The following is a 27,666-nucleotide window of genomic DNA, read 5'->3' as shown; positions in this document are numbered from 1 at the left end:
CTTCGTGCAGGCTGATACAAAAGTCACATGGGATCCATGGTGAACTGGTACGATGAATACAGAGCTGGCTTAGTCATAGAAGACAGAGAGTACAGGGTAGAAGAGTGGTTTTTCTGATTGGAGATCTGTGACTAGTGGTATTTTGCAGGGATCAGTGCTGGGACTCCTGTTATTTGTAATATGTATATAAAAATGAATGATTTGGAGGAGAATGTAGGTGGCATGATTAGTAAGTTTGCAGAAGATACAAGGATTGGGGAAGCTGCGGCTAATGAGGAGGATTACCAGAAAATACAGCAGGACATGGATAGACTGGAGACTTGGATGGAGAAATGGCAGATGGATTCAGTCTGGACAAATGCGAGGTGATGCATTTTGGAAGATCAAATGCAGGTGGAGAGGGACCTCGATTATCCGAATTTCGGATTATCTGAACAAGGTTGCTAGGTCCTGATGCTTGGCTAAACTATGTCAACCGGCATTCGATTATCTGAACAAAATACTCTCCACCTGTGTTGTTTGGATAATTGAGGTTTGTCTGTATACACGAAAAGGCAGAACTCTTAGTGGCATCAGCATACAGAGGGATCTAGGTGTACTGGTCCATAGTTCTCTGAAAATAGCAGCACAAGGAGTCAAGAAGGAATAAGGCATCCTGGCCTTCATTGACTGGGGCATGGAGTATAAAAATTACAAGTCGTAGTTTGTTTTCACTTGACTATTAAAGGATGAGGGGTGATCTGACAGAAGTTTACAGGATTACGAGAGGCATGTCTAGAATGGATAGTCAAAGTCGTTTTCCCAAGATAAAAATGTCAATTGCTAAGAAACATAGATTTAAGGTAAAAGAGGATGAGTTTTTTTTAAAAAAATGAGTCATAGAGTTATAAGTGTTTTACACAGAGGGTCTTACGTGCCTGGAACGCGCTGTCAGAGAAGGCGGCACAGGTGGATACAATAGCAACATGTAAGAGGCATCTTGACAAATACATGAATATGCAGGGAATGGAGGGATACGAAACATGTAGAGGCAGAGGGTTTATAGTTTAGAAAAGCATCATGCGACAGCGTAGTTTTGTTGAGCTGAAGGGCCTGTTCCTGTGCTGCTCTGTTCTTTGTTGTTATTTCTAAAACCCAAACTGTCAACATCCTGAGGGTTAATGTTGACTAGAAACTGTGTCAAGTAAAGAGAACACTCACCCTTAATGTATGCAGCTCCAACAGCAGTCAAGAAGCTTTACACCATCCAGGACAAGGCAGCCTACTTGATTGGCATCCCATTCATGAACACTGACTCGCTCCACCATCAAGGCGCAGTAGCAGCAATATGTACCGTCCTCAAGATACATTGTACAACTTCACCAGAGTACATTAGACAACACTTTCCAGACATATTAGTGTTAATATCTGGAAGAGCAAGTGCAGCAGAAAATTGAGAACTCCACCATTTGCAAGTTTCCCTCAAGACACTGACTATCCTGACTTTGAAATATATCACTGTTCCTTTAGTGTTGCTGGGTCAGTATAGAACCATAAAGATGTACAGCATGGAAACTCGTCCATATTCTAAATTAATCCAGCTCCATTTGCCAGCACTTGGCCCATATCCCTCTAAACCTTTCCTATTCATATATTCATCCAGATGCCTTTTAAATGTTGTAATTGTACCAGCTTCCACCATAGAGTCATAGAAATATACAGCATGGAGACAAACTCTTCGGTTCAACCCGGCCATGCCGACCAGATATCTCAACCCAATCTAGTCCCACTGCCAGCACCCAGCCCATATCCCTCCAAATCCTTCCTATTCATATACCCATTCAAATGCCTTTTAATTGTTGCAATTGTACCAGCCTCCACACGTCCTCTGCCAGCTTGCTCCATATGTGTGCCACTCTCTATGTGAAAAAGTTGCCCCTTAGGTCCCTTTTAAACCTTTGCCCTCTCATTCCTCCCCCCCCCCCCAAGGAAAAGATCTTGTTTATTTGCCCTATCGTTGCCCCTCATGATTTTATAAACCTCTATAAGGTCACCCCTCAGTCTCTGATTCTCCAGGGAAAACAGCCCCAGCCTATTCAGTCTCTCTCTGTAGCTCAAAACCTCCAACCCTGGCAACATCCTTGTAAATCTTTTCTGAACCCTTTCAAGTTTCACAACATTCCCCCTTCTTTATAGCAGGGAGACCAGAAATGCACACAATATTCCATAAGTGGCCAAGCCAATGTCCTGTACAGCCACAACATGACCTCCCAACTCCTGTACTCAATAATACTCTGACCAATAAAGACCACCCTTCTTCCAGGAATCCTGGAACTCCTTCCCAAACCGCAATGTTTTGAAATCTACACTTAATGGACTGCACTAAATCAAGAAAGGCAGCTCACCATCAGCTTCTCAAGAACGATTATGGATGGCTAATAAACACTGGCCTATCTATTGACATCTGCTGAATAAATAATACAAATAGAAGTTATTTATCGTCATACGCAATTGTAAGACTTTATAAACGTTTGGAGCTGTCAAGCTATGAGCTCACAGGCATTCCACTGTGATAAGTTACAAAATCAGTCATTCAGCACAGTCCTTGAATGAATGATCTCAGACTTATGTCAACAGATTGAATGGAATTGCAAGTACTGCTTTTTATTCTAGTCTGCAGATAGATTTTTCAAAAGTTTTGAGGCTGGGTTTTAAATGTTGTTTGACACTCGACAGCCCTAGTGAACTTGACAATGGATTTATCTACTTTTTAATGCACATTTATGTCTATATTCAACAATGTCAAAGGATATGTGATTTTTCCGAATTGTGTGCCTGGATATACCTTGTGACTCAGTGGTAACTTATTGAGCTATATATGACACCTAAGGAAACACAATTACTTTTGCATTCTAAAGGTGTGCAAGTGCTCACTTACAGGTAAGCCTGTTAGCAGTAATAAAAAAAACATAAAATGGTGTTATGTATTTGTTATGGGCCCATGATTTTACTGACTCTGAGTTGAATTTGCAAGTTATTAATTTGAGTTTAATACATCTGATCATTTGTGTCTGTGAAGCAGCCAAGTGGCTGAAAATTCTGACTGGTTCATTTTGCTTCTGGAGAAGGAAACTATTGATCTCCAGAGATCCAGCACAAAATAAATAGTCTGTTATTCCAGTAGAAGCTCAGAAGTCACACAACACCTGATGGAGGAGCAGCGGTCCAAAAGCTTGTGATTTCAAATAAACCTGTTGGACTATAAACTGGTGTCACGTGACTTCTATCCCAGTCCAAAATTGGCATCGCGACATCATTCCAGTATAATTTTGTGAAAATGTTGAATTAAATCAAAGCTCCCTTTTCCCTCCTCAGGTGGTCTTAAAAGATCCTGTTTTGCTGTTTTGAAGAAGAGTGTAGTTCTCTCCAGTGCCAATATTTATCTCTCAACTTAACGTCTTTGAAAATAAGTCTCCAAATTATGCTCAATTACCTAATTTCAGTTTGAAATTAGAAGTTTCAGGCTTGCTGTGCAAACTGACTGCTGCATTTCCAACATTTTGATTGTGATGTACTGCAAAAACCATGCATTGGTGGTCAGCAAAATGGATAGTCTTGAGCTTGTGAAAGATACTATATAAATGCAATTAACTTCTCTTCATACAAGATTCTGGCTTACATATGACTGCACATTATCCTTGAAGCAGTGGCTTCAAAAGTCATTTTCTGATAAGAGCAATTGCAGATTAGCTAAGATGGTCAATAAATTTACTCAGTCGACATTAGACTTATTTGGAGGGTCAAAAATATTTAAATTATACTCAGCTGTGACTCACGAGACATACTGACATTTGAGAATGTGCAGCATAATTTTGTTTCACATATTTTGACTTGCTGCCTTATAGTTAAAAATATTAATTTAAAGTTTTTAATTTTTAATTCATTTTGTGCTTCATCCCAATTGATACATTGTGTCAATTTTTCTTTAACCTGAGTTTTATCACTCTCCCCTCCTGGTTAAAATCTCAGATTTGACTCAATATTCTGTCTGGTCTCCTACATTTCCCCCAATTCCCTAGTTGTTGCATCACTTTCAGAGACCAAAAGTATCAACTCAAACACAGTAAGATTTGATTATTTTTTATTTCTATAAAATTAATAAGGATTTCAGTATGTTTAATAATGTGTGACATTCTCAAAATGAATTAACGATTATTAATCTCTTTTTGTTTATTATTTATTTTGAAGCAGGAAGATTAGTATTCCTCCAGAGTGCTAAAATTATGAGATATGTTTTCCTTTATTGAGGTTGGCTGAGATGGTAATCAGTTAGCATCTCTTTTCACATTTATCATGTATTTGGAATTAAATATCTGACTGAAAATTAAAGCTTAATTCTCCAAAATAACATTTAATGAATGAATCACAAACAGTAAATACAACAGCTAGAAATAAGTTTTTCCAGGAATGCTTACCATTTAAATTAGAAGCCCTGCTACTGCTTGACATATTTCTAATCAGTGGTTATTTATCAACAGTTGTTGTTCTATTTCTACGTCATGTCTGTCCTGATTATGTAGTTTGTCTAACTGTAGAAACTACACTCTCATTCACTGAGATCAAAGGATTTCCATTATTGTCTGATTCAAACTTGTACAATCCAACTAAATTGCCAGTCGTATATAAAAGAGCTGTAAGAGTGGCTATTGTGGAAAACAGAGCTGAAAATGTGTTGCTGGAAAAGCGCAGCTGGTCAGGCAGCATCCAAGGAGCAGGAGAATCGACATTTCGGGCATGAGCCCGAAGAAGGGCTCATGCCCGAAACGCGATTCTCCTGCTCCTTGGATGCTGCCTGACTTGCTGCGCTTTTCCAGCTCTTAAGAAGTTGTTTAAGTTGTGGTTAGAGATGCCCTATTGAGTAAAGCAGAGGGAGCTGGCTTCTGCATTCTGACATTTCATATCTAGATTAGATTATATTCCCTACAGTATGGAAACAGACCCTTCGGTCCGACAAATCCACACCAACCCTCTGAAGATCAACCCACCCAGGCCCATTCCCCTTCCCCATGTTTACCCATATCTAATGCATCTAACACCATGGGCAATTTAGATTTGATTAGATTTGATTCCCTGCAGTATGGAAACAGGCCCTTCAGCCCAACAAGTTCACACCACCCCTCCAAAGAGAAACCCACCCAAACCCATTCCCTACCCTATATTTACCCCTGACTAATACACCTGAAACTGTGGGCAATTTTACATGGTCAATTCACCTGACCTGCACATCTTTGGATTGTGGGAGGAAACCGGAGCACCTGGAGGAAACCCACACAGAACACGGGGAAAATGTCCAAACTCCACACAGTCACCCGGGGCGACTGGGTCCCTGGTGCTGTGAGGCTGCAGTGCTAACCACTGGGCCACTGTGCCGCCCCTAACCTTTACTAATGTCAGTAATGCTAAATAGCGTAAAGTGACTTGTAACAAGAAATATTGAGCTTCCAAAGTACTAAAAGGAACTTGCCTGTGATAAATATGATGTTGGAAATATTCAGAGTGAAAGAGAGTTAACATTTCAAGGCATTTCATTGGAATTGGGAAATTAAAAATATAATTGAGCAGGAGAATCAATGTTTCTGCCTGACCTGCTGTGCTTTTCCAGCACCATACTCTCAACTCTGATCTTCAGCATCTGCAGTCCTCACTTTCTCCTCCTTAAAAACATAATAGTCTATCCATCCCCTCCCCAAAACCTAAGGATGAAGGGAAGATCAGTGATAAGGTGGACGACAGGAGAGATTGAACGAGAGAAATTATCTTCCAAGGTTAAAGAGAATGGAGATATGGAAAACAAAGAAACAAATAAACAAAAGGTGTGCACAGAGCATCTTTGCTTGTACGGTGAGATGCAATGCATGATCTTTGAACCATGGCAAGCAGGATGGAGAACTTGGGAAGCATTACTTTCTATCTTTTCTAATTCCAGGTCTCACTTTCACCCACCAACCAGGTGTCACATGCACCTGTTTGTGGAAGAAGACAAGCTGACTTAAATGATGTTTAGAAGTTTATAAAATGTGGACTTCATGTTAAGAATGGGAGTATTAGTGGTGATTTAATGGTGATCTCTGTTACTCAGCATATCCTGGGCTCTCAGGTTTAGGTTCATTTTAGTCACTGCAACACTTTCCTACTCCAAAACCCTTTTCCACGTCTTATCGCTCTGAGTTATAAATCAAATATTTTTTTTAAAAAACCTTCTCCTTAATTCTGGTTCTGAGCTGCTTTTAAATGCTTCATTTATGTACCACTGTGGTTTGTTAACATTTTGGATATCATGACAGTCTAAATATAAGCTGTGGAGCTGATTTGCATCACATTATCTTGCTTGGGTTTACATAACTCCACAATCTGGGATTGTGGAGCTGCAGATTTAAACCTGTTTTTTATAAGGCCAACATTTGCTTACACTGGAAATCTGTCGAATGGTCCCGATAAAAGAATCTGTTTTGAACAGAATATAGAAGAAAATGTTTTGTAAATTTTAATCAGATTCAAATTTAATCTTTACCCATGTCTGTCAAGTTAGGAATCCAACACGCTGTCTGGTATACGAAGTTCAGGTGAAAAGTGGATTCTCACAAATTTTTAATGTTGTGCAGATATTGACATGAAATTTTAGGAATCATGTTAGTTTAAGTGATTTGGCTGTTCCCTCTTCCCCCAGTAGTAAGTAAATAGGTTATATAACCCTGATTAAAAATCTCACCATGTCACATCATAATCCTCATTAGTTTGAAAAGACATTATGAATAAAACCTCCCAAAATCCTCAACATCTCTTCTTAATCCTCCCCTCATCTGGTGTCTTTCTTCAGCAAACCTCATTGTAAATTTATCAGCAGTTATACAAGTGATTCTTGATGTCCTTTCCTGTAGCCTTCATTGAAACCCATGACTCCCTCACAGATCACAATCCTGACATTCTTCTAGAGTAGTCATGATTTAGAGATGCTGGTGTTGGACTGGGGTGTACAAAGTTAAAAATCACACAACACCAGGTTATAGTCCAACAGGTTTAATTGGAAGCACACTAACTTTGGGAGCATCGCCCCTTCATCAGGTGCTAGTGGAGGGCTCAATCCTAACACAGAATTTGTAGCAAACATTTACAGTGTGATGTAACTGAAATTATACATTGAAAAATTGATTGTCTTTTAAGTCCTTCATCTATTTGAATATCATGATAGTTTCACTTCTTTCATGTGTAAATCACAAAACTTTTTTTTTTAAAATTGCACTCTCAGGTTAGCTGTTAACAATGGTGATAGCTAGACAATATGTTGAAGGTGTTAGCTCCCTGTGTTCTCTGTCTATGCCATGCTGTTTAGATTGATTCTAATCTAAAAAGTGAGATAATGGAGTTTTACATGAATTCATGCAGTTTTTGAGCTCAGAGTTCCACGTGAATGCATGCAGTTTTTGATCAAAGTATAGTGTAACCCTGCAAGTACAAATTCACCCCACAAAATATGTGTGCGTGTGGGTATTTGTCTGTGTGTGTGTGTCTGTCTGGGTTGGGGGTTGTGAGTGTGAGAAAGTGTATGTGTGTGTGTAGTGAGTGTCGAGTGTCTTAAGTCTGTGAGAGACTGCATGTGTGGGAGTGTGTGTGTCTGCAAAGATGTGTGTGGGTATCTGTGTGCGCGTCTGTGTATATGTGTGCCCGTGTGTATGTGTGTATAGGAGTGAGTGTGTGTGTGTGTGTGTGTGTGTGTGTGTGTAGGAGTGTCTGTGTGTGTAGTGCAATGGTGGTCATCTGTAATGTGACATGAAACCAAGGTTCCTGGTTGAGGCCCTCCCTATGGGTACCAAACTTAGCTATCATCCTCTGCTCGGCCACTTTTCGCTGTTGCCTGTGCCGAAGTCCGCCTTGGAGGATGGTCACCCGAAGGTCCGAGGTCAAATGTCCTGGACCACTGAAGTGTTCCCCAACTGGGAGGGAACACTCACACATGCACCCCCTCACAGACTTCAGACACTCTACACTTTCTCACACACGCAACCTCCAACCCAGACAGATAGACACACACACACACACACACAGACAAAGACCCACACGCGCACATATATATTGTGGGGTAAATTTGTACTTGCAGGGTTACACTATACTTTGATCAAAAACTGCATGCATTCACGTGGAACTCTGAGCTCAAAAACTGCATGAATTCATGTAAAAATCCGTTATCTCACTTTTTAGATTAGAATCAATCTAAACATCATGGCATAGACAGAGAACACAGGGGGCCAACACCTTCAACATATTGTCTAGCTATCGCCATTGTTAACAGCTAACCTGAGAATGCAACTTTTTAAAAAAAGGTTTTGTGATTTACACATGAAAGAAGTGAAACTATCATGGTATTCAAACAGATGAAAGGCTTAACAGACAATCAATTTTTCAATGTATAATTTCAATTACATCACACTGTAAATTTTTGCTATAAATTCTGTGTGTTAGTATTGAACCCTCCACTAGCACCTGATGAAGGAGCGATGCTCCGAAAGCTAGTGTGCTTCCAATTAAACCCGTTGGACTATAACCTGGTGTTGTGTGATTTTTAACATTCTTCTAGAGAGCAGAGTTGCTGTTTTGCCTTTGGGAACCTGAAAGTCTGGATTTCTCTCAAATCCTGCTAAATTTATGAGCTGATTAGCATTTGTTGCTTCCATTCTTGGCAGCTACTGGAGAGAAACTTCAAAGACCGGGGGAAGATTGCAGGCTGCAGCTGGGGTAAACAAAGAACTAGTAAAATCTGTGGTGGATAACAGCAAGATGTGAAAGGTTGGGATGGCGTGAAGTTGTGGTTTGGGATTTTCAGGATTAATCCTGAGAGGAATGCTGAGAACAACTACATACGGAATGGTTTGGAAGTAAGTTTGTTGATCTCCTAAACCACAAGGTGTGCTTGGAAGGCAGTTGTTAGGTGGGTCCCAACAGTCCACTTCTCCCTTTAGCTGACTTTTTTCTGAAGCATCAGGAACCTGGATAACCAGTCTTAATGTTGTAATGGAGAGAATGAGGCATGCAGCACAATGAAAATACTTAAATAAGCCTTCTACCTCCTGGAACTGGATTGGTTACCTGCCCTTTTGACCTGTTTATTAAAAATCAAAAGTGGGCAAGTTTGAGGCAAGTTGGATTTGCATTTGAGATTATTGTTTTAACATCCCACCTGATCCAACTGGCCCTTTCTTGGGTATTAAAAGATCCCCCCAGTGGATCAAAGATACTGATATACCAATTGATTTTCAATTTTAAATAATTCTAAATTGTTCCTAATTGCTTATTTAAAGATAAAATGCCTTCTCAACCAAAGACACCACTCATGACTTGTTTTATGACTCAAACAGTGCTCAAAAATGCTACCTGCACTGCAACTCATCCAAACTATGTCATACGTGTGTTCTCAGGTCCGAATCTGCTTTCATTTGTGCTCCCCCTACCAAAACTGCTGTGTCTGATTGAATATGTTTTTACCCATCTCAAATATTTTTATAACTAATCATGACAGCAAACTGAAAAAAAATCTTCTTTAATGTCCCAGGTTTTATTTTGATCTGCGTTGCTCCAAAGACAGGTTTTGCCAAAACTATACAAGGCATTAGTCAGATCACAGCTGGAATGTTGTAGGTCCTTTATTTAAGTAAAGTTATCGTGACGTTGGAGATTTTCCAGATAAGGATTGGTGAACTATGAGGAGAGTTTGAATAGATTGGGTCTATACTCATTGGAATATCAAAGAAGGAGAGACGACCTTATTGAATAGACAGAACAGAATCTAATTAGGTTTATTGTCACATGTACTCAAGTACAGAAGTACAGGTCGTTCTTGATTAACCCACGTTTCTTCTACATGATTTGGCTACAATGCGATTGATGAATTGTGAACATTGTTTGGATAACATGAATTTTGTCCAGAATGGGTCAAACATTTTCTTTAGCATGTTTTCTATAGCACAAGATTGCAGATGCACGCAACCGTCATGTTATATGAGAACACCCTGGACAGTGAAAAGTTTACAATGTTGCTGCTCATGGCACCACCTTAGGTACAAAAATAGAGAAATAAAGAAGAGAAAAGTTATATTACCTTAGTGTTTCATCGTATAAGTTAGAATATAAGACATAAAGGACAACATTACAGTCAGATAAACATTACAACAGATCAGCATAAGGACTTCCACACGTGGTCTGACTGGCCTCACAAACTGCAGACCGCCCACACCGGTCCCCAATCCAACAATTGTCTCCACTCTGCTGCAGCCCCCAGCCGCTCCACTCCATGTCTCCAGCCCACTTTGCTCTGGGCCCAACCATATTGAGTTCTTAGTGGATTTGACAAGATAGATGCAGATAGTTTGTTTCCCCTTGTTGGGAGAGTGTAGGCATAGAGACACAATCTCAGAATAAGGGTAGCATGTTTAAGAGAGGGATAAAGAATTTCCTTTGAGTGGAATTTGTGGAATTCTTTACCACAGACGGCTGTTGAGACTGGGTCATTAAGTATATGGAAGACTGAGATAGACAGGTTTTTAATCAGTAAGGGAATCAAGGGTTATGAGGAAAAAGCAGGAAAATAAAATTGAGGATTATCAGATCAGGCATGATCTCACTGAAAGGTGGAGTAGACTGGATGGGCTAAATGGCCTACTTCTGCACATCTGTCTTTTGGGCATGTGGTGAAATAATACTCAAAGACTCCAGGACGAGCTTGGAGATTTAGCAACCATAAAATGTGAAGCTCTTTCACTCCATGACCTTTGCCACCCAGCTTGCTAAATTGCCAACTCAATATAAATAAATCGCGATTAAGCTTGTAAAACTGTACATTACTTTGATTTTAAACATTTGGGTATCTTTTAAAGAGAGTTTTAACTCACAGAAGAATTGAAGTTATAGCCAGTATTGGCTAATTGCAGTTCTTTCACACCACTAGTGAATGAACCACGTGGAGAAATTTCTTGGAGAAGGTTTAAAAAGTGATTTATTAAAAATCTACATGTTTGTACCGGTGAATAGTGCCTTATCCCCTTTCACTAGCAACATTGGTTCCAAAATCAATGTAATTGAGATTCCAGTCAATATATAAGCAATGCATTCACTCACTATTAGTACCAGGTTCCTCCTTTTTTCCCATTGCTCACTTCTTTCTTTCCATTTCTCCTTTATTCATTGACAGCTTTTTCACTTGTACTCAGGTTATCTGTTTTATGAAGGAACATTTGGAATTAATATTGTCCAGAACCATATTTGAAAGAGACACTCTGAGATCATGCATAGTTGCATTGAATTACTTTTGACTTTGAAGACTAAAATAGATTCATTAATTTTTGAAATGGTATCGGATTTGTAATTATACAAGTCATTCTGCAAATTAAATCTGATGACTGCAGGAATGTATTGGAAATAGACTTGTATTATCTGCTTACTGCTACATGCCTTTAGGGAAGTGTCCAAGGAACTAAAGCACAGCATCACGTCTATGGCATTTGTATTAAGATAGATAGGATTATTTTCTTTCATTTAGATTGTTCTAAATCCCTGAAGAATTTAATGATTCAAGAACTATTCCTTTCTTACACAGTTCAGTGCAAGTAGGACTTTTAACACTCACATCGCTGTAGGTACGCACAAAAATAAACCTTTAAGCATCTGCTAAGGACGTGGTGTGAACAGTGTAGAGTAACAAGTTGAAAATTTATATGAGTCTCCAGCTGTAGATGGGAATAGCACGTTGGAAAAGCAGCCGGTCTGTTCTTTACAGTCAAAGGTGATTCTCTCGTTGAATCAAAAAGGAGCTTATGTTGTAATATCCTGATGGAAATGGCTTTCTAAGCTTTGCTCATTGAGGATCATAGCAGCAGCTGTGGGAGGTCCCTGTTTCTCATTGTCCTGCGTTTGTTCTGTTTGTTTCTCCACTGAGCGCTGCTGGCTGTCTCTGTGTGTTGTGGACGAACAAGTGCGTTCTCCAGATCCTCATCTCAATCGGTGCAGAGTGTGAGGATTAGGCTTTCTGTAACCTAGCAATGGAAAGCATCACAAGTCCCAGGAGGGACATGACTACAGTGTCAGCGTGACTACATTGCAAGCTCTTGTTAGCTCTAATGCACTTTAGGTTAAGAAAGACATTTTAGAAATGCAAGTTCCTTCATCTTTAGGAAATGATCAGTTTTAATGGAAGTGGACATATCGTAGTAATAAGCAGTGGAAGAAACAGATTTGAAAACACAAAAAAAGGGAATTAGCAATGGATTGCAAACTTCAGAAACTGTGTGCTCACTTTGAAATGTTGGGGAATCTGCAAAAGATGCTCGGACAAGATATACTGAATCTCCTTGGAACCAACTGAAATATCAAGAGTCATGATTCCAAGTAAAATTTTAGTCTATCGTGCTCCAAATGGATCTACCCAGACTGAGACTTTACGGAGCACCAGGAGACGTAAGAAATCACTGGGTGACCTCTTCCAGAATGGATACCGTGTCAGAGCTGCTCACAGTCATAATATGGAGAAAGAGGAACAAGACAGCTTCCAAAACTCTCTGGCTTCTTGCTATCGCGTCGTGTATTACTGGGGTAAGATTCTTCTGACCCCAAGATATTGTAATTATACCTTCAAAAGATTGTTCCACATCTGGCTCTGCCTCGCACTCAGTTCAGTTTTTTTTTAAAGCAGTGCTATTTCATTTTTTCTAATATTTCCAGCTCTGGGCAACTTCGAAATTACAGGGGTTTCCAATTATTTTAATTTTGTTTTGACGATCCGTTTATAGCTCCCTCTGGTTTTACTGCTGTTGTAGCTTTCCATGTTGCTTTCTGAATGCATGATGTGTGATCCCTATATAACAAATACATGTTTCCAAATTGAAACACTAGTCCAGAACAGAATTGGAGTAATAGGCACATACACATAATATTTTAAAATAATAGTAACCTACATATTATGATTTCATGTCTTAGATCAGAAATGCAATTGATGTTCCAAGCTTTAGCATTCTTTATGTTGTCATTTACTGTGCAATATCTGTCTCCTTTCACCAGACCACAAACTTAACATACCTTCAGGTTTGCACATTTAAAATCTCAAGCAAAATATTCAGGCCACTGCATTTCTTAAGGATAACTTATCAAAAGTGAATTTAAATAGTGAACTATAAATTTGTTGCAAATTCTGGATTTGCTCACTGTTTAAGTGAAACTTCTCTTTCATTGCAGTTATTATTCATCTTTTGGTTTAATTTTGGTCCTTCACTATAAGTTTCACTTGTAGCTGTTTGAAGATCTAACTTCTTTTCTCACGAGCAGCCTGCACTTTCAAGTTTAACAGAATGCCTCAAGGGATCCAATTTAAATCATGATGTCCAACTATATTTATGGTTCAATGGACATCTCCATTCTCTGCAAGTTTTAGATACTAAACTTTGTACAGGACTGGTGCGAGATGTGCGGGTATATGAATAGGAAGGGTTTAGAGCAATATAGGCCAAATGCTGGCAAATAGGAATAGGTCAGATTGGATTATATGTGGTTGGCACAGACAGGTTGGGCTGAAGGGTTTCTGTACTCTATGATTCTATAACTTGATGACATTTTAGTTGCATCCTCTGACCTGTGCTCAAAACTGTGAGGTTACATTACAATTATGTAGGGAGAAGCTGCACCAATGGGCAGCAGAGTTGGTAACCACAGAACATGGATTTACGCACCACACTATGAAAGGACGGTGGAAGTATATTCAACAGTACATTTTGAAAGGGAATTGGCAAGGACAGTATTTGCAGGATTACAGGGCAAATAGAGCTAATTGCATAAAACTGTAGGAAAGAGGAGCAGGGCACCGAGTGCGTCCCTCAAACCTGTTCTGCCATTCAATAGGATCATGGCTGATCAGACATTCCTCTTATCCATATTCTTACCCTTAAGTATAACCCTTGATTCCCCTATTCATCCATAATCTGTCTGTCTCAATTTTAAATGTACGCAAGATCTCTGTATCCACAGCCCTCTGTGCTAAGGAGTTCCAAAGCCATTCTAAAGGAAGGAATTCCTCCTCATCTCCTTCTCGTCTTAAATTGGTACCCCTTTATTCTGATGCTATGCCCTCTGGTCCTAGACTCTCTCATGAGGGGAAGCATCCTCACAGCATTTACCTTGTCAAGCCCCTTAAGAATCCAGTGCCTTTCAATGAGGTACCTCTCATTCTTGTAACCCACAATGAGGAGAGTCCAAGACTTTATAGCCTTTGTTTATAAACAGTCCTTAACTCTATCAAAGAACTAATACGATGGACTCTGTAACTCTGATCCAAGATTAATGCCAGGTAACATTCCTGAAACAAGAAGTGAGTTGAATGATAAAATAGATTGGAAATAAAGCTTCATAAATCCATCAAAAATGATTATACATTTTATTACATTGACCTGTTTTAAAATTCTAAAGAACATCTGTGTGGTTTTTAAAAAGAATTTTATTTTGAAAAAATCTTTCTTCACAAAATTATAAAATTACAAAAATATGAAAATATAACATTATATCAATAAAAACAACAACAATAAACAATAAATCAACTACTATACTACTGTACAAACTCACAACTGCACTCATTACACATCAACAAATAAATAAGTAAATAAATAACGCTTCTCGGCTTAACACGACCTCAGCTCCCAACTTTCGAGAGCGTCAATTATTAAAACCATCTATGCTCCAACTTCTTCCTCTCAGGACATTAGGTTTATTAAACCAAACCATCGTGGCTAGACAAAAGCCCTAATTAAAATGATGGACAAATCCGCTTCCAAATAATTCAAAAAGGGCTGCCCATGTCTTATCAAAAAAATTGCCCATTTTCTGGTGCAGCATATTTGTGAGAAAGTCCAAAGGAATGTGTTTCATAATTCACTCCTGACAGACTTGGGGGCTTCTCAGACACCTAGCACATCAGAATGTTCTTCCTCTCACAAAAAGTGAGGACGCTGAAGAAGCTTTCTCCCATGTACATCTAAAGGAGATAAATTCGGCAAACCCAGGGGAATAGAAACCGGGTCCACCTTGACATCGGTCCCCAGGACCCTCTATTACTCCTGCCACAGCGTTCCAGTATGTACGGAGTCTGTGGCAAGACCACCAACAATGAGTGAAGGTACCTGCATTTATTTTACATTTGGGACACACTGAAGAAGCACCCTGCTTAAATTTTGCAAGATAATCTTGGTCCAGATGAGCCCTATGAAGAGTCTTAAATAGCATGAGTCCTTTAACCTATTGAAATCTTCTTCACACTTTCTTAAAAGTCCTCCTGAATTTCTGGAGTAATCTCCACCCTAATTCTCCATCCCAGGCTTCCCATAATTGTTCAATGTCACCTGAGGAACCTCCTCCCAGCAAACGATAAAGAGTACTCACTGAAAGAGTGCTCTTAGTCTGAAGCACCCTCTTCTCCATATCAGATCGATTACCCTCAGTCAGAAGCAGAGTCTCTTTTTCAGATAAAATCTCTGATTTGAAAAAAACGGAGGAGGTCCCTGCTCAACAATCCATACTTACAAGTTACTTGATCAAATAACATTAAAGTTTCATCTTCAAAAAGGTCACCCAAACAAGAGACTCCCCTATCCGCCCAGGACTCAAACCTGGGATCCATTGTCTATGGCTGGAAACCTGGCATACCGACTATGGGAGAGTGGAAAGGTGTTTTAGACATATTACTCTCCATCTGTCTTGTTGCCCTTCACACTTTGACAGTATTAATAACAATGGAATTGCGGCAATTTTCAGTAACTATCCTCATTTTGTCCAGAAGCAACAGGTTAATAAGAAGACACTCTCTGCCTGGGAGGCTTCAATGTCCAACCATATCAACGCTGAGTCTTCACAGGCCCAATCACTCTCAAAAGATAAAAGGGAGCTCAATTGATATCTTCTGACGTCTGGGAGATCCACTCCTCCCAACCCATGGGATTTGCAATTTTGTAAGCTTGATAAGAGGCCACTTATGGCGCCAAATAAAAAAACTAAACCAACCATTTAATTTCTGAAACATTTGTCTATGATAAAGCAAGAGAAGCATCTGCAGAGGTATGACAAATGAGGAAGAACATTGATTTTAATAAGACCAACCTCGACCTAGCCATGATATTGGAAGGTCTTGTTTAATCTTGTCAAACAAATGAACAAAATTAGCCTTGAATAACTGATCAAAACTAGGGGTAACAGAGAGGCCCAAATAAAGAAAGCCTCCCTGTGCCCACTTAAAGGGGAACTCACCTTCAACTTCCGGTATTCCCCTAAGATCCCCCATAGGCATAGCCTCTGATTTTGAAAAATTGATCCTGTAACCTGAAAAAAAGCCAACTGAATTAATACACTGTATCAATTGGGGCACCGAAATTGCTGGGTTTGAAAGAAAGATGAGAACATCATCCGTGTATAATGTGATATTATGCTCCTTTGACCCTACCTTTAGGGCAGCTATATTAAGGTCCCCATGAATGGCCTCTGCCAGCAGGTCAATCACCAATGTGAAGAGTAAAGGTGAGAGGGGACAGCCTTGCCGACTGCCCCTACCAATGTTAAAATTATCAGACTTTATAGCATTGGTGAGAACCACTGTCAGAGGATTACTGTAAAGGATCCTTCCCCATCTAGTAAACACTTCACCCAGACCAAACCACTCTAGGGTATAAAAAGGATGTGGCCATTCCACCCGGTCAAATACCTTTTCTGTGTCCAAGGAAACCATCAACCCTTGAACTGACCATTGCTGGCACACTTTAATCATGTTGAGCAGTCTCCCAACGTTATTGGATGATCAGCGATCCTTTATAATGCCCATCTGATCCTCCTTAACAATAGTGGACAACACCCTTTCCAACCTCAATGCCAGAGTTTCGATAAAATTTTAAAATCAGAGCTTAAAAGTGAGATGGGTCTGTAAGAAGCATGGTCTTCTGGCACCTTCCCTTTCTTGAGGATAAGAGAGGTATTCGCCTCTCTTAAGGATGGCTGGAGGCAATCACGACTATATGAATAGTTGTACATGTCGAGCATCGGTCCTGACGGTATTTTTACAAATTCCTTATAAAACTCACTGGGCAAGCCATCAGGGCCAGGCACCTTTCCACTTAGAAGTTGTCTCATTGCCTCCTATATCGCTTGTGCTGTTAATGGACCACTAAGGAGAGATGCCTGCTCAGCAGACACCCCCCCGGAAGATCCAAGTTCCTAAAAAAAAGTCTCCATTTTATCCCATCTATCCTCACAATATTCAGACTTGTACAGTTCAGAATAGAACCTCCAAAATGCCCCATTGATCTTTTTAGCATTACAAGTTAGAGTCCCATTTCCTTCCTTAATAGAAACAATAGATTGAGATGCATTCTTCTTCCTGACTAAATATGCTAAGTATTTACTTAGCCTGTTACCATGCTCAAACAGTCCCCGCTTCGCAAAGGAAAGTTCCTTCCTTGCTGTATGCTTTAGCATGGAGTTTAAGGTGGATCAGAGAGCTGTGATCTGCTGCAGCTTAGTCACTGATGATCTACTGTCATATGCCGTCTCAGCTGCCTTCAGTCCTGCCTCAAGCAGATGTTGCTACTCTCCCTTCTGTCGCTTTTGGTTGGCAGAGTATGAGATAAATATCCCTCTAGCATAGACCTTGGAAGTCTCCCAAACAATGGACAGATTACTAGCTGTACCTGAGTTGATGGCCAAAAAAGCTTCAAATTCCCTTGAGAAGTATTCTACAAACTTGCTGTCCTTGAGGATGAAAGGATCCATTCGCTAGTACCGTGAGCCCATTGCACCATCCTGAATCTTAACCATTAAATACACCGGTGAATGATCAGAGATGGCAATATTCCCAATCGAACAGGATACCACCAAATTTACAAAAGCCATGGGAGTTAGGAAATAATCAATCATCGTGTGGCATTTATGAGGATTGGAAAAAAATGTAAAATCTCTGCCCATAGGGTGTAAACATCTCCAAATGTCCACCAACCCCAGTTCCACACAAAGGTTGCCCAACTGCTTAGATTGTGAAGCAAGCTTTGGGGGGGACTTTGCACATTCATAATTCAATTCAAGCCCCCCCCCCCCCCCGCCCCGTCCCTCTTTGGCTGCAATGCCAAGGCCATCAGCTTAGTCCATCAATCAGAAATTTAAGAGGGTGGGCCGGAGGACAGTAGGCATTCAAAATACCGTGTACCTCACCATTTATAAGGGCCTTAAGAATAACAAACTGACCGTACTTGTCTTTCACACAATCTATTAAATTAAATGGAAACCTTTCCAGATGAGTATTGCCACTCCTCTGCTCCTAGTACAAAAAGACGAGAAAACCACCCGATCAACCCCATCGTGCTGTAACTTCAAGTGTACCTTGTCATTAAGATGAGTCTTGTATAACAGGGCAACATCCACTCTCTCCTTTCTAAGGCTCGACAACACCATTTTTCTTTTAACTGGCGAATGAAACCCTCTGATATTCCAGTGCGCCATTTAAGAATGCTGCTAGCCATGATTCTTCACAATCACCTTTGACCTGCCGAGAGGAAGAATTCACTTTACAACACACTGAGCATACTCAAAAGGAGACTCATAGAGTCTATTTACAAAAAACCAAAAGAAAACTAACTTCAAAACACAAAAGGCACTTAATGGGGGACTCTAAGCCTGCCCACAGAGGGCGCTTACATTTCCCACACTCACCTCCATCGCCCCTTCCAGCTTGAGCCGCACCCCAAACCCAAGCAGTGGGAGAAACCAAACAAAAGACCTTATAAACACAAAGGTATAACAAAAACAATGAACACTCTGCCCACCCCCCCCCCCCCCCCCTCCCAACAAGTATCAATACCACTCCAGCTTGGAGAGAAAATAAAACCCACAAACAACAGCTTCTTTGGGAAAAGAGTGAAAGTACAAGAAATAAAAGCAAAACCAAAACAAAACCCAGACACTATTGTCCATGTCCATAAATACACCTACCTACATTATTTTAAAGTGTCCAAGAAGTTTTTGGCTTGCTCCAAGGAATGAAGTGACCTCACAGTGTCCTTGTAAGTAATTAAAAGAAGCACAGCTGGGTACCTCATCGAATATTGAATACTGAGTCCTTTAACCTTCTCTTAACCTCATCAAACCATTTCCTCTTATGGTTCACTGCTGCAGAAAAGTCCTGGAAAAACATTATCTTAGTTTCCTGATAGGTCAGGGCCTGCGGATCTCTCCCCAACCTTCTGGAAGTATCTATGACTCTCTGCCTGTCCCTGTAGCATTGAAATCGCATCAGAACCCGGGCGGGGGCACTGATTCTGACCGGATCTGCGCACCTCAACCCAGTGAGCTCTGTCACCCTTGATCCGGTCTGCCTCGGCATCCCAGCCAAGAAATTGTGGCAACCAGTCTTCAAAAAAAACTTGCTGGCTCCCCACCTTCTACTGCCTCCGGCAGGCCAACGACCCGGCTATTTTTCCTCCTACCTCTATTTTCCGGGTCATCAACTTAGTCAGGACCCGAACCTTTTTCTCAAGGGCGTGGGTCTGCCCCACCGAGAACTCGACCTCAGTCACTGACGCCGAGGTCCGCTGCTCAACCTCTTCAACTCGCTTCCCAAGCCCTTCCAACTCCTTCTCATATTTTTGCAGCATGGTTGAGATGGGCTCCAGTTGATTATGAGTCTCTTCCCTCAGCTCCTGGATCAACTGTCAGATCACTCCAAGTTCCTCCATGATGTTCTGCTGTGCAGGCATTTCTTTAACAGCTGCGGACGGAGCTGCAATTGCTCCCCCTGTTGCAGTCTCGGGCCTGCCTGCTAATTTCGAGTGTCCTAAATGTTGAGACTTGGCCATTTGCTTCCCCTTCGTCATTCTCGCATCCTCGAAAAAGGATTTAAACAGTTGTTTTACCGTTTAACAATATTTTTATTCCAAAAAAAACTAAGGTGGGGGTGCGAAAACATATTACTACATTGGGTTGGGTGCAGAGCTCAGCAAGGCTGATCGGTTCAGATCACCGCCATCTTGAACTCCCCCGTATGATATTTTTAACAAAGATTTTAATAAAATGTGTTACTTGGTTTGTGTTCTATTTATTTTGTCTCTTTGTGCTTTTCTCTTGCATGTCTCTTCAGCTGAGCACATCAATTACTCAGTCACAAATTTCTACTGTGTCGCTGCCCTGACATAATAAACAATTTGAACACTGATAGTCAATTCTCTAATTACTCTGTTTATCCATTACCTAGTCTCACCATTGAAACCATTGAGCTCATTTTCACATGGTGATTTGTTCCAAGAAAGTAACCACATTTGACTAATGTGGAAATTAAACAAACAGTTGAGAGGGAAAAGGTTAGCAAGATATGTTGATGGTATTAATTGGGGAAATGTAAAAGGAGGTTGTGTGGAACATAAATGTGATGTACATCTGTTGTGGCAAAAGGCCCATTCTGTGCACTGTCTAATGCATATCATTTCCAGTTAAACTTTTAGTAGTGTTGTTGGAGCAGTCTCACTGCACTGTCGTGTATAAATAAGCAAATTTATCAGGATAAACATGCAATCTATTTCTACTGAGTCAGGTCCAACCAACTTTGGGTACCGTTAACGCTTCTGGGAGAGAACTCAAGGTAGAAATAAATTTTTGTTTGTAGATAAAGGAAGAGATGGGTTTCCTGTTATAATAGTGTCTAAAGTAGCTGATGAAATTTGATTTGTACTTGCAGTGAAAATTGTCATTCACCCAATGGAAAACACAGGTATGCAGCAAACCTGGTGAAGGAAGTCAATTCTCCCACAAGCATTTCATGGAATGCCTGACTAAATATAACTTATTTATAAGTCATGTATGATGATTCCCCACTTTCCCTTTGAGTTGTTGGAATCTATTGCCAAAAGTACCATTTGATGACAATCAGCATTCTGTTTCAATGATATGTTGCAAATTGACCAGAACACACAGGAGAAAGTGAGGACTGCAGATGCTGGAGATCAGAGTCGAGAGTGTTGTGCTGTGAAAGCACAGTAGGTCAGGCAGTATCCAAGGAGCAGGAGGATTGACATTTCATGCATAATTGGGGAAATGATGAAGAGCTTATGCCTGAAATGTCGATTCCCGTGCTCCTCAGATGCTGCCTGACCTGCTGTGCTTTTCCAGCACCACGCTCTCGACTCAGAACACAGTTTCCAAACACATTTTCTTTGTCGGTGCTGATGCTCGCAAGACTTGGCAGTTTGAAAATATGAAGTAGGTTGCATCCTTATATTAATTAAAACTGAAGGGAAAGCTTTCCGACAGAATCACTGCATCTGTTGAGTTGCAGGCCATGTTTTGTTTACATGCACAGCAAACCATAAATTCTAATCTGCACTCCAGAGGATGAGATTCCCCTTGCAGAAAGTTACCCCTTAGTTCTTTATGTACACTATGTAGGAGCTCACGGTTACACTGGTTCTGAATATCACAGGTTGTTAAGTGCTTTGAACAGCGACGAGTGGATGTTAACCTATTGTTTCTTTTCACAGGCTTACGATTTTTAAGAGCGCTCAGGTTGATACAGTTCTCAGAGATTTTACAATTTCTGAATATTCTAAAAACAAGGTAAGCAACACAAATTCTGAATCAGACATTTAATATTCTGAAGGACTATTTTAGACATGCCTTGTGTGATTTAGTAGCAGAGGTAACATTTTTGTCCATTTGTTAGCCTGTGTGTCTGTAATTAATACATCTCAAAAAGTAATGGTCAGCTTTCAACAAAACTTGCTACATAGAATGTGACTAAAAGAAGAAGTAATTAATTTTTGATGAAGCTGTGGATTCCTTTTTAAACAATTCATTAACAGTTGGGAGGTATGGTCAATTGATTTTATTTTGTACAATATTGTGTGTTGTCTTATTCGGAATGTTGTTAATTATTATAGTATGTTGTGGGCTGTCTCAGCAGCTGTGGTGCAGTTTGTCACAGTTGTCAAAATGTGAACCTAGTTGTAGATTGTTGGATGTGGATTGACCCGAGGCCTGTAGAGAGATGGGAGCTCTAAATTAAAATATTTCTTTTCTCACTTTTACAGTTATGAATCATTAATATGGCAAAGGTACATGCACTACTGAGTGCCGTCTTACTGGTTTCCAAACATTTTTACACCAAGAAATAATTTGTATAATTCTTTACATAAAATGTACTCAAATTTTCCTTACTGTAAATGCAAATAAATTATTATGTATCCTTTTAAATGAACTTACATTTCAACCCAGCCAGGAAGTGCAGAACTTAAGTATGTTGCAGTGATGAATCTAATGCAAACTACAGCAACAGGGCTTTCATTTTAAGAGCTTGCGCCTTATTATGACTCTGAGTATGTACTGCTAACTAATTGCTTTTTTTCTACTCATTTGAGAGGAAGAGGGTATCACTGATTGGGCCAGCTGTTTATTTCCCATTCCTAATCACTCTTGCAGTGGTGGGGTAAGCAGTCTTCTTGAACTACTGTAGTCCGTTTGGAGCAGTTGCCCTACAATTCTATGAGGAAGAGAGTTCTGGGACTTTGAATCAGCATTAGTGAAGGATTAACAATATGTTTCTAAATTGGGATGCTGGGTAGCTTGCAGAAAAACTTGCAGGTGATGGTAATGTTCCCATGTATCGGTTGCCAGTCTCATTCCAGATTGTAGCGATTGTAAGTGTGGATGGTACTGTTCAAAAAGCCTTGATGAATTTTTGCAGTTAATACCCAAATAATAATGCTGCTACTATGTATTGGGAGAGGAGAGAGTGAATATTTGTGGATGTGGTGTCAGTCAAGCAATTTACTTTGTCCTGGGTGGTGTCAAGCTTCATGAGTGTTGAAGCTACACTCGGCGAAGCAAGTGGGAGTATTCCATCACATTCCTGAATTGTGCCTTATAGATAATAGATGAGTCTTTGAGAGTCAAGCTGTGAGTTACTTGCTGCAAGATTCCCAGCCTCTGAACTGCTGTTGCAGCCACAGTAATTACTTAGCTTGTTCAGTTCAGTTTCTGGTCAATGGTAAACCCCTAGAATGTTGAGAGTAGGGGATTCAGTGATGGCAACTCCATTGAGTGGCAAGAGATGCTGGTGAGATTTGTGCTTGTTGGGGATGGTTATTTCCTGCTACTTGTGGAGTGACTATTACTTGACGCTTGTCAGCCAGAGTCAATTTTGTCTAGGCCTTGCTGCATTTGGACATGGACTGCTTCAGTATCTGTGGTGTTGTAAATATCGCTGAACCTTGTGTAATCATCAGTGAATTTCTGACCCCATGATGGAGGGAATGTCATTGATGAAGCAGCTGAAGATGGTTAGGCCGAGGACACTATCCTGAGAAACTCCTGCAGTGCTGTCCTGGTTCTGAAATGACTGATCTCCAACAACCATCTTAGGTGTAAGCTAAGATTCCAATCAGCTATGTTTTCCCTTTTTATTTTAATGAATTTTAGTTTTGCTGGGCTCCTTGATACAGCACTCGGTTCATTGTGTCAAGGGCAGTCATTCTTATCTGCTCTCTGGAATTCAGGATACTAATAGAACTCCTTTCTCATCTCCAGATAGAATCATGCTGAAAGAGTCATAGAGTCATACAGCATAGAAACAGACACCTCGGTCCAATAGGTCCATGCTTACTGTAATCCCAAACTCAACTAGGTCCCACCTTCTTGCACTTTTCTTACTCATGTATTTAACCAAATATTTTTTAAATGTTGTAACTGTAACCACATCTGCAACTTCCTCTGGAAGTTCATTCCACTCTGTGCAAAAACAAATTGCCTCTCATGCCTGTTTTAAATCTTTCTTCTCTTGCCTCAAAAATATGTCCTTCAGTTTTAAAATCCCTTACCCGAGGGAAAAGACCCTTGCCATTCACCTCATCTATACCCCTCATAATTTTATAAACCTCTATAAGGCGACCCCTTAACCTCCTACACTCCAGTGAAGAAAAAAAGGTCCTAGTTTGTCCAGCCTCTTCTTATAATTCAAACCTTCCATTCCTGGCATCATCCTGGTAAATATTTTCTGAACCCTCTTCAGTTTAATATTTTCCTTCCTGTAACAAGGAGACCAGGACTGGATACAGTACTCCAGAAGAGGCTTCACAAACATCCTGTACAACTTCAACGATGTCCTGTCTACGTGTGATGCAAACTTCAAAGAATTATGTACCTGAACCCTGAGTCTCTCTGTTCTACAAAACTACCAAGGCCCAACTTTTAACTGTATAAATCCTGCCCTTGTTTGTTTTACCAAAATGCAATAAATGGAGCCCTTCGATAATGTTGCACATCTTCAGTTCCACACAGAATTGTCAGTCTGGATTATATATTCAAGTTGTGTAGTGAGAGTTAATCCAACAATTTTATGACAAGAGGTGAACCTGATGCCGACTGAATTGGTCTGAAATTTTGCAAACTTCAGTGTAATCATTTTTAGCCAGACAAAATCCCTCTTATATGACATCATTGTCCCATGGATTAGGTCATTCTCTTATTGATTATGTCATTGTGGATTTTTGTTTGAAGCGTGAGTCAGTCAAGGTGACAGTATTCCTTGTAAATACCACAAGTCAGGTCTTGAAATGGACATAGCTGTATAAAGTTTTCAAGAATGTTCTTCTTTACAAATTTTCATTATGTTGATGCACTTAAAAACAATTTCATTTGCTTCTTTCCTTGGTCCATTATTTTCTATTCCTGTGTCTTCATTTGCTAACTTGTACAGAATGATAGGCATTACCACCCTTCTCTATTAATTCCGATTTGGAAGTGCCGGTGTTGGATTGGGGTGTACAAAGTTAAAAATCACACAATGTCAGGTTGTAGTCCAACAGGTTTAATTGGAAGCACACTAGCTTTGTGAGCATTGCTCCTTCATCAGGTGGTTGTGGAATATAAGATCGTAGGGCACAGAATTTATAGCAAACGTTTACAATGTGATGTAACAGAACTTTCTTAAAAGTTCTGGAATTTACATATGAAAGAACTGAAACTGACATGCCCATTCTAAAAGATGAGAGACTTAGCAAACAATCCAGGTCTTTTTCAATATATAATTTCCGTTACATCACACCGTAAACTTTTGCTATAAATTCTGTGTCCTACAATCTTATATTCCACAACCACCTGATGAAGGAGCAATGCTCACAAAGCTAGTGTGCTTCCAATTAAACCTGTTGGACTATAACCTGGTGTTGTGTGATTTTTAAATATTATTTTCATTGTTGCCAGCTGTCCATACACTCAGGCACATGTGCAGAGTCCATCTGTTTTGTTTAGGGTCACTGAAAATACTGTAGTACCTTAAGATACTCCGACATCCCCACAATTTGTAAGTTGCATGTGGGATTTTTCTGTGCTGTGTGTTTCAGAATCACACTTGGTACGTCTTTGACAACAGAGCAACACTTTCTTTAGTATTCAGAAAGACATTTAAAACATGATTTTTTTTAAAGACAAGATTTTGGATGAAAGGTTACTGAGGGCTGAGCTGGATTTCAGTAATCCAGTTAAATGGTTTAAAAAAGAAGTCAAAGATGTTTTGTACTGATTGAAGAAGGATTGTGGATTAAAATGTAAATACAGTTCTCATTGATGTTTATAGGTTTGCCATAGGAGAGGGACAAACAATGCCTACTACTGACAAAATAGTATCAGTTAGAGATGGAAAGCAGTGAATTTATAATCCATCTGTAGCTAGCTTTGATTGCTCAAAGAAAATTGAAATACATTGCAAATGTAGTGAAATCTTTTTGTATTTTTCCTCACCTTTAAGCTGCATTTGAGACAGTAAAATTATACAAATGCATTAGGAGCACAGCCCAATTCTATTATTACCTGCCATCAAATAAGTACAGGCCCAATCTGCTCAACTTCTCCTCATAAGGCAGTCCCTCCATACCTGGTATCTGCCTAGTGAACCTTCTTTCAACTGCCTCCAATGCCACTATAACTTTCCTTAGATAAGGGGTTTAAAATTTTTCGTAGTATTCCAAAACCTCGTGACTTTATATTCTAAATATAAGAAATAAATTTGAAATAAAAGCTAACATTCCGTTTGCCTGCTGTATTACCTGGTGATCTTGATTGCTGTGATTCATGGACGAAGACTCCCAAATCTCTCTCCTCTCTAACTTTCTGCAATCTTTCTTCATTAAAATAATATTCAGCTCTTCTATTTTATCCTACCAGATTGCATAACCTCACATTTTGAACTACTGACTTGCTCATTACCTACTACATTTTGCATTTTCACTTCACCTGCAAACCTCAAAATTAAACGTTCAAAATAAATGTGGTTTACCAGGAGTTCCGAGTTCTCATGGAGGATCTTTCCTTCTGTCAGGTGTATTTTAAGTAATCGGCAAATCTATTATATTCTTCTAATTTCCTGCTTCTGCATCTCAGATGTTTAACCTGAGCAGGTGTATGATCCAGCACAATTAACTACTTATGATATACCTAAAACAAAGTATCTATCCCAACTGAGTCTGAAATTTCATGGCACCAGGTTATAGTCCAATAGTTTTATTTGAAATCACAAGCTTTCAGAGCACTGCTCCTTTGTCAGGTGAAATCACCAGATGATGGAGCAGCGCTCTGAAAGCTTATGGTTTCAAAAATACCTGTTGGACTATAACCTGGTGTTATGTGACTTCTGACTTTGTCCACGTCAGTCTAAAATCCCGCACCTCTGCATCATGTCAGAGCTGACATCAAGATGTATTATATTCAACTAATATTTTAGTATGAATCCATATTTTTGCTTAAAGTTAGATGAGAAGTAAACTTAAGTGACTTCTCAGCCATGCAAGAGTTATCCCCATTGTAACTCTTCTGCTTTTACCAATTTCCAGCAGAGAGTTCTGGTAGCAAAAAAAACATAAACGCTAACTCATTGCATTGACAATTCTAATTTATGGAATTAACGCAGTAGTCATCTTTGTCAGATGATGTTCCAGCGAAGGTATTTGATGTTAATAGTTTGAAGTATATTTCTAACAAACTTAAGCAAGTACTTCTAAGTCAATAAACATGGAGAGTTAACTGCCAACAAAAGATGGATTTGGTTCAGATAGGAAGTTTAAAAAGTTAATGGAGTAGAAACAGGAACATGACCTGCCTCAAACTTGCTAATTTATATCAGTGTGGCATAAACAATACAGTATGCTCTGAGGAGGTGGATCAGTCATCACAATGTTTGAAGGAGGCTGCATGCCTTCAGTTTAACAGGATTTCTGTTGTTAACCCATGCTGTCTTGGTTTCCCAAAAAACGGGCAATAAAAAGAGGCAAGAAAGGCCAGACCCGTAAAGTAAGGGTAGGGAAGAGCAAAATGTTTTACAGCTGATCTGATTGGAACCTCAAATCTCCATTCTCGCCTACTCCTAAAAACCTGTCATCCTCTTCCCGAACAAGAATCTATCTATGTCCTGTTACGATCGAACAAGTCAGATACAAGACTGAAATCTGGCTTGCTGGGGTTGTTTTCCCTGGAGCTTCAGAGGCTGAGGGGTGACCTCATAGAGGTTTACAAAATTATGAGGGGCATGGATAGGATAAATAGACAAAGTCTTTTCCCTGGGGGGAGTCCAGAATTAGAGGGCATAAGTTT

At 39.9% G+C, this 27,666-nt stretch overlaps 1 protein-coding gene across 11 annotated transcripts in view; it reads left to right on the top strand.

Moving 5' to 3' along the window:
* The window catches only part of kcnma1a (potassium large conductance calcium-activated channel, subfamily M, alpha member 1a), an 845,585-nt gene that overhangs the window by 538,972 nt on the left and 278,947 nt on the right, over nucleotides 1-27,666 (top strand). For 10 of the 11 annotated variants that reach the window (XM_072583314.1, XM_072583323.1, XM_072583322.1 and 7 more), the window contains exon 6: nucleotides 21,567-21,642. In XM_072583314.1, the coding sequence (XP_072439415.1) occupies nucleotides 21,567-21,642 (76 nt within the window). Of the gene's footprint in view, nucleotides 1-11,947; nucleotides 12,616-21,566; nucleotides 21,643-27,666 lie in introns of those variants that run through there. The other variant, XM_072583324.1, reaches the window with a different exon arrangement.

This window comes from Chiloscyllium punctatum, chromosome 13 (assembly GCF_047496795.1).
Source record: "Chiloscyllium punctatum isolate Juve2018m chromosome 13, sChiPun1.3, whole genome shotgun sequence".
In the NCBI taxonomy this organism is placed as follows: Eukaryota; Metazoa; Chordata; class Chondrichthyes; order Orectolobiformes; family Hemiscylliidae; genus Chiloscyllium; species Chiloscyllium punctatum.
The sequence above is the reverse complement of the archived record's forward strand: the minus strand, read 5'-3'. Positions and strand labels throughout refer to the sequence as shown.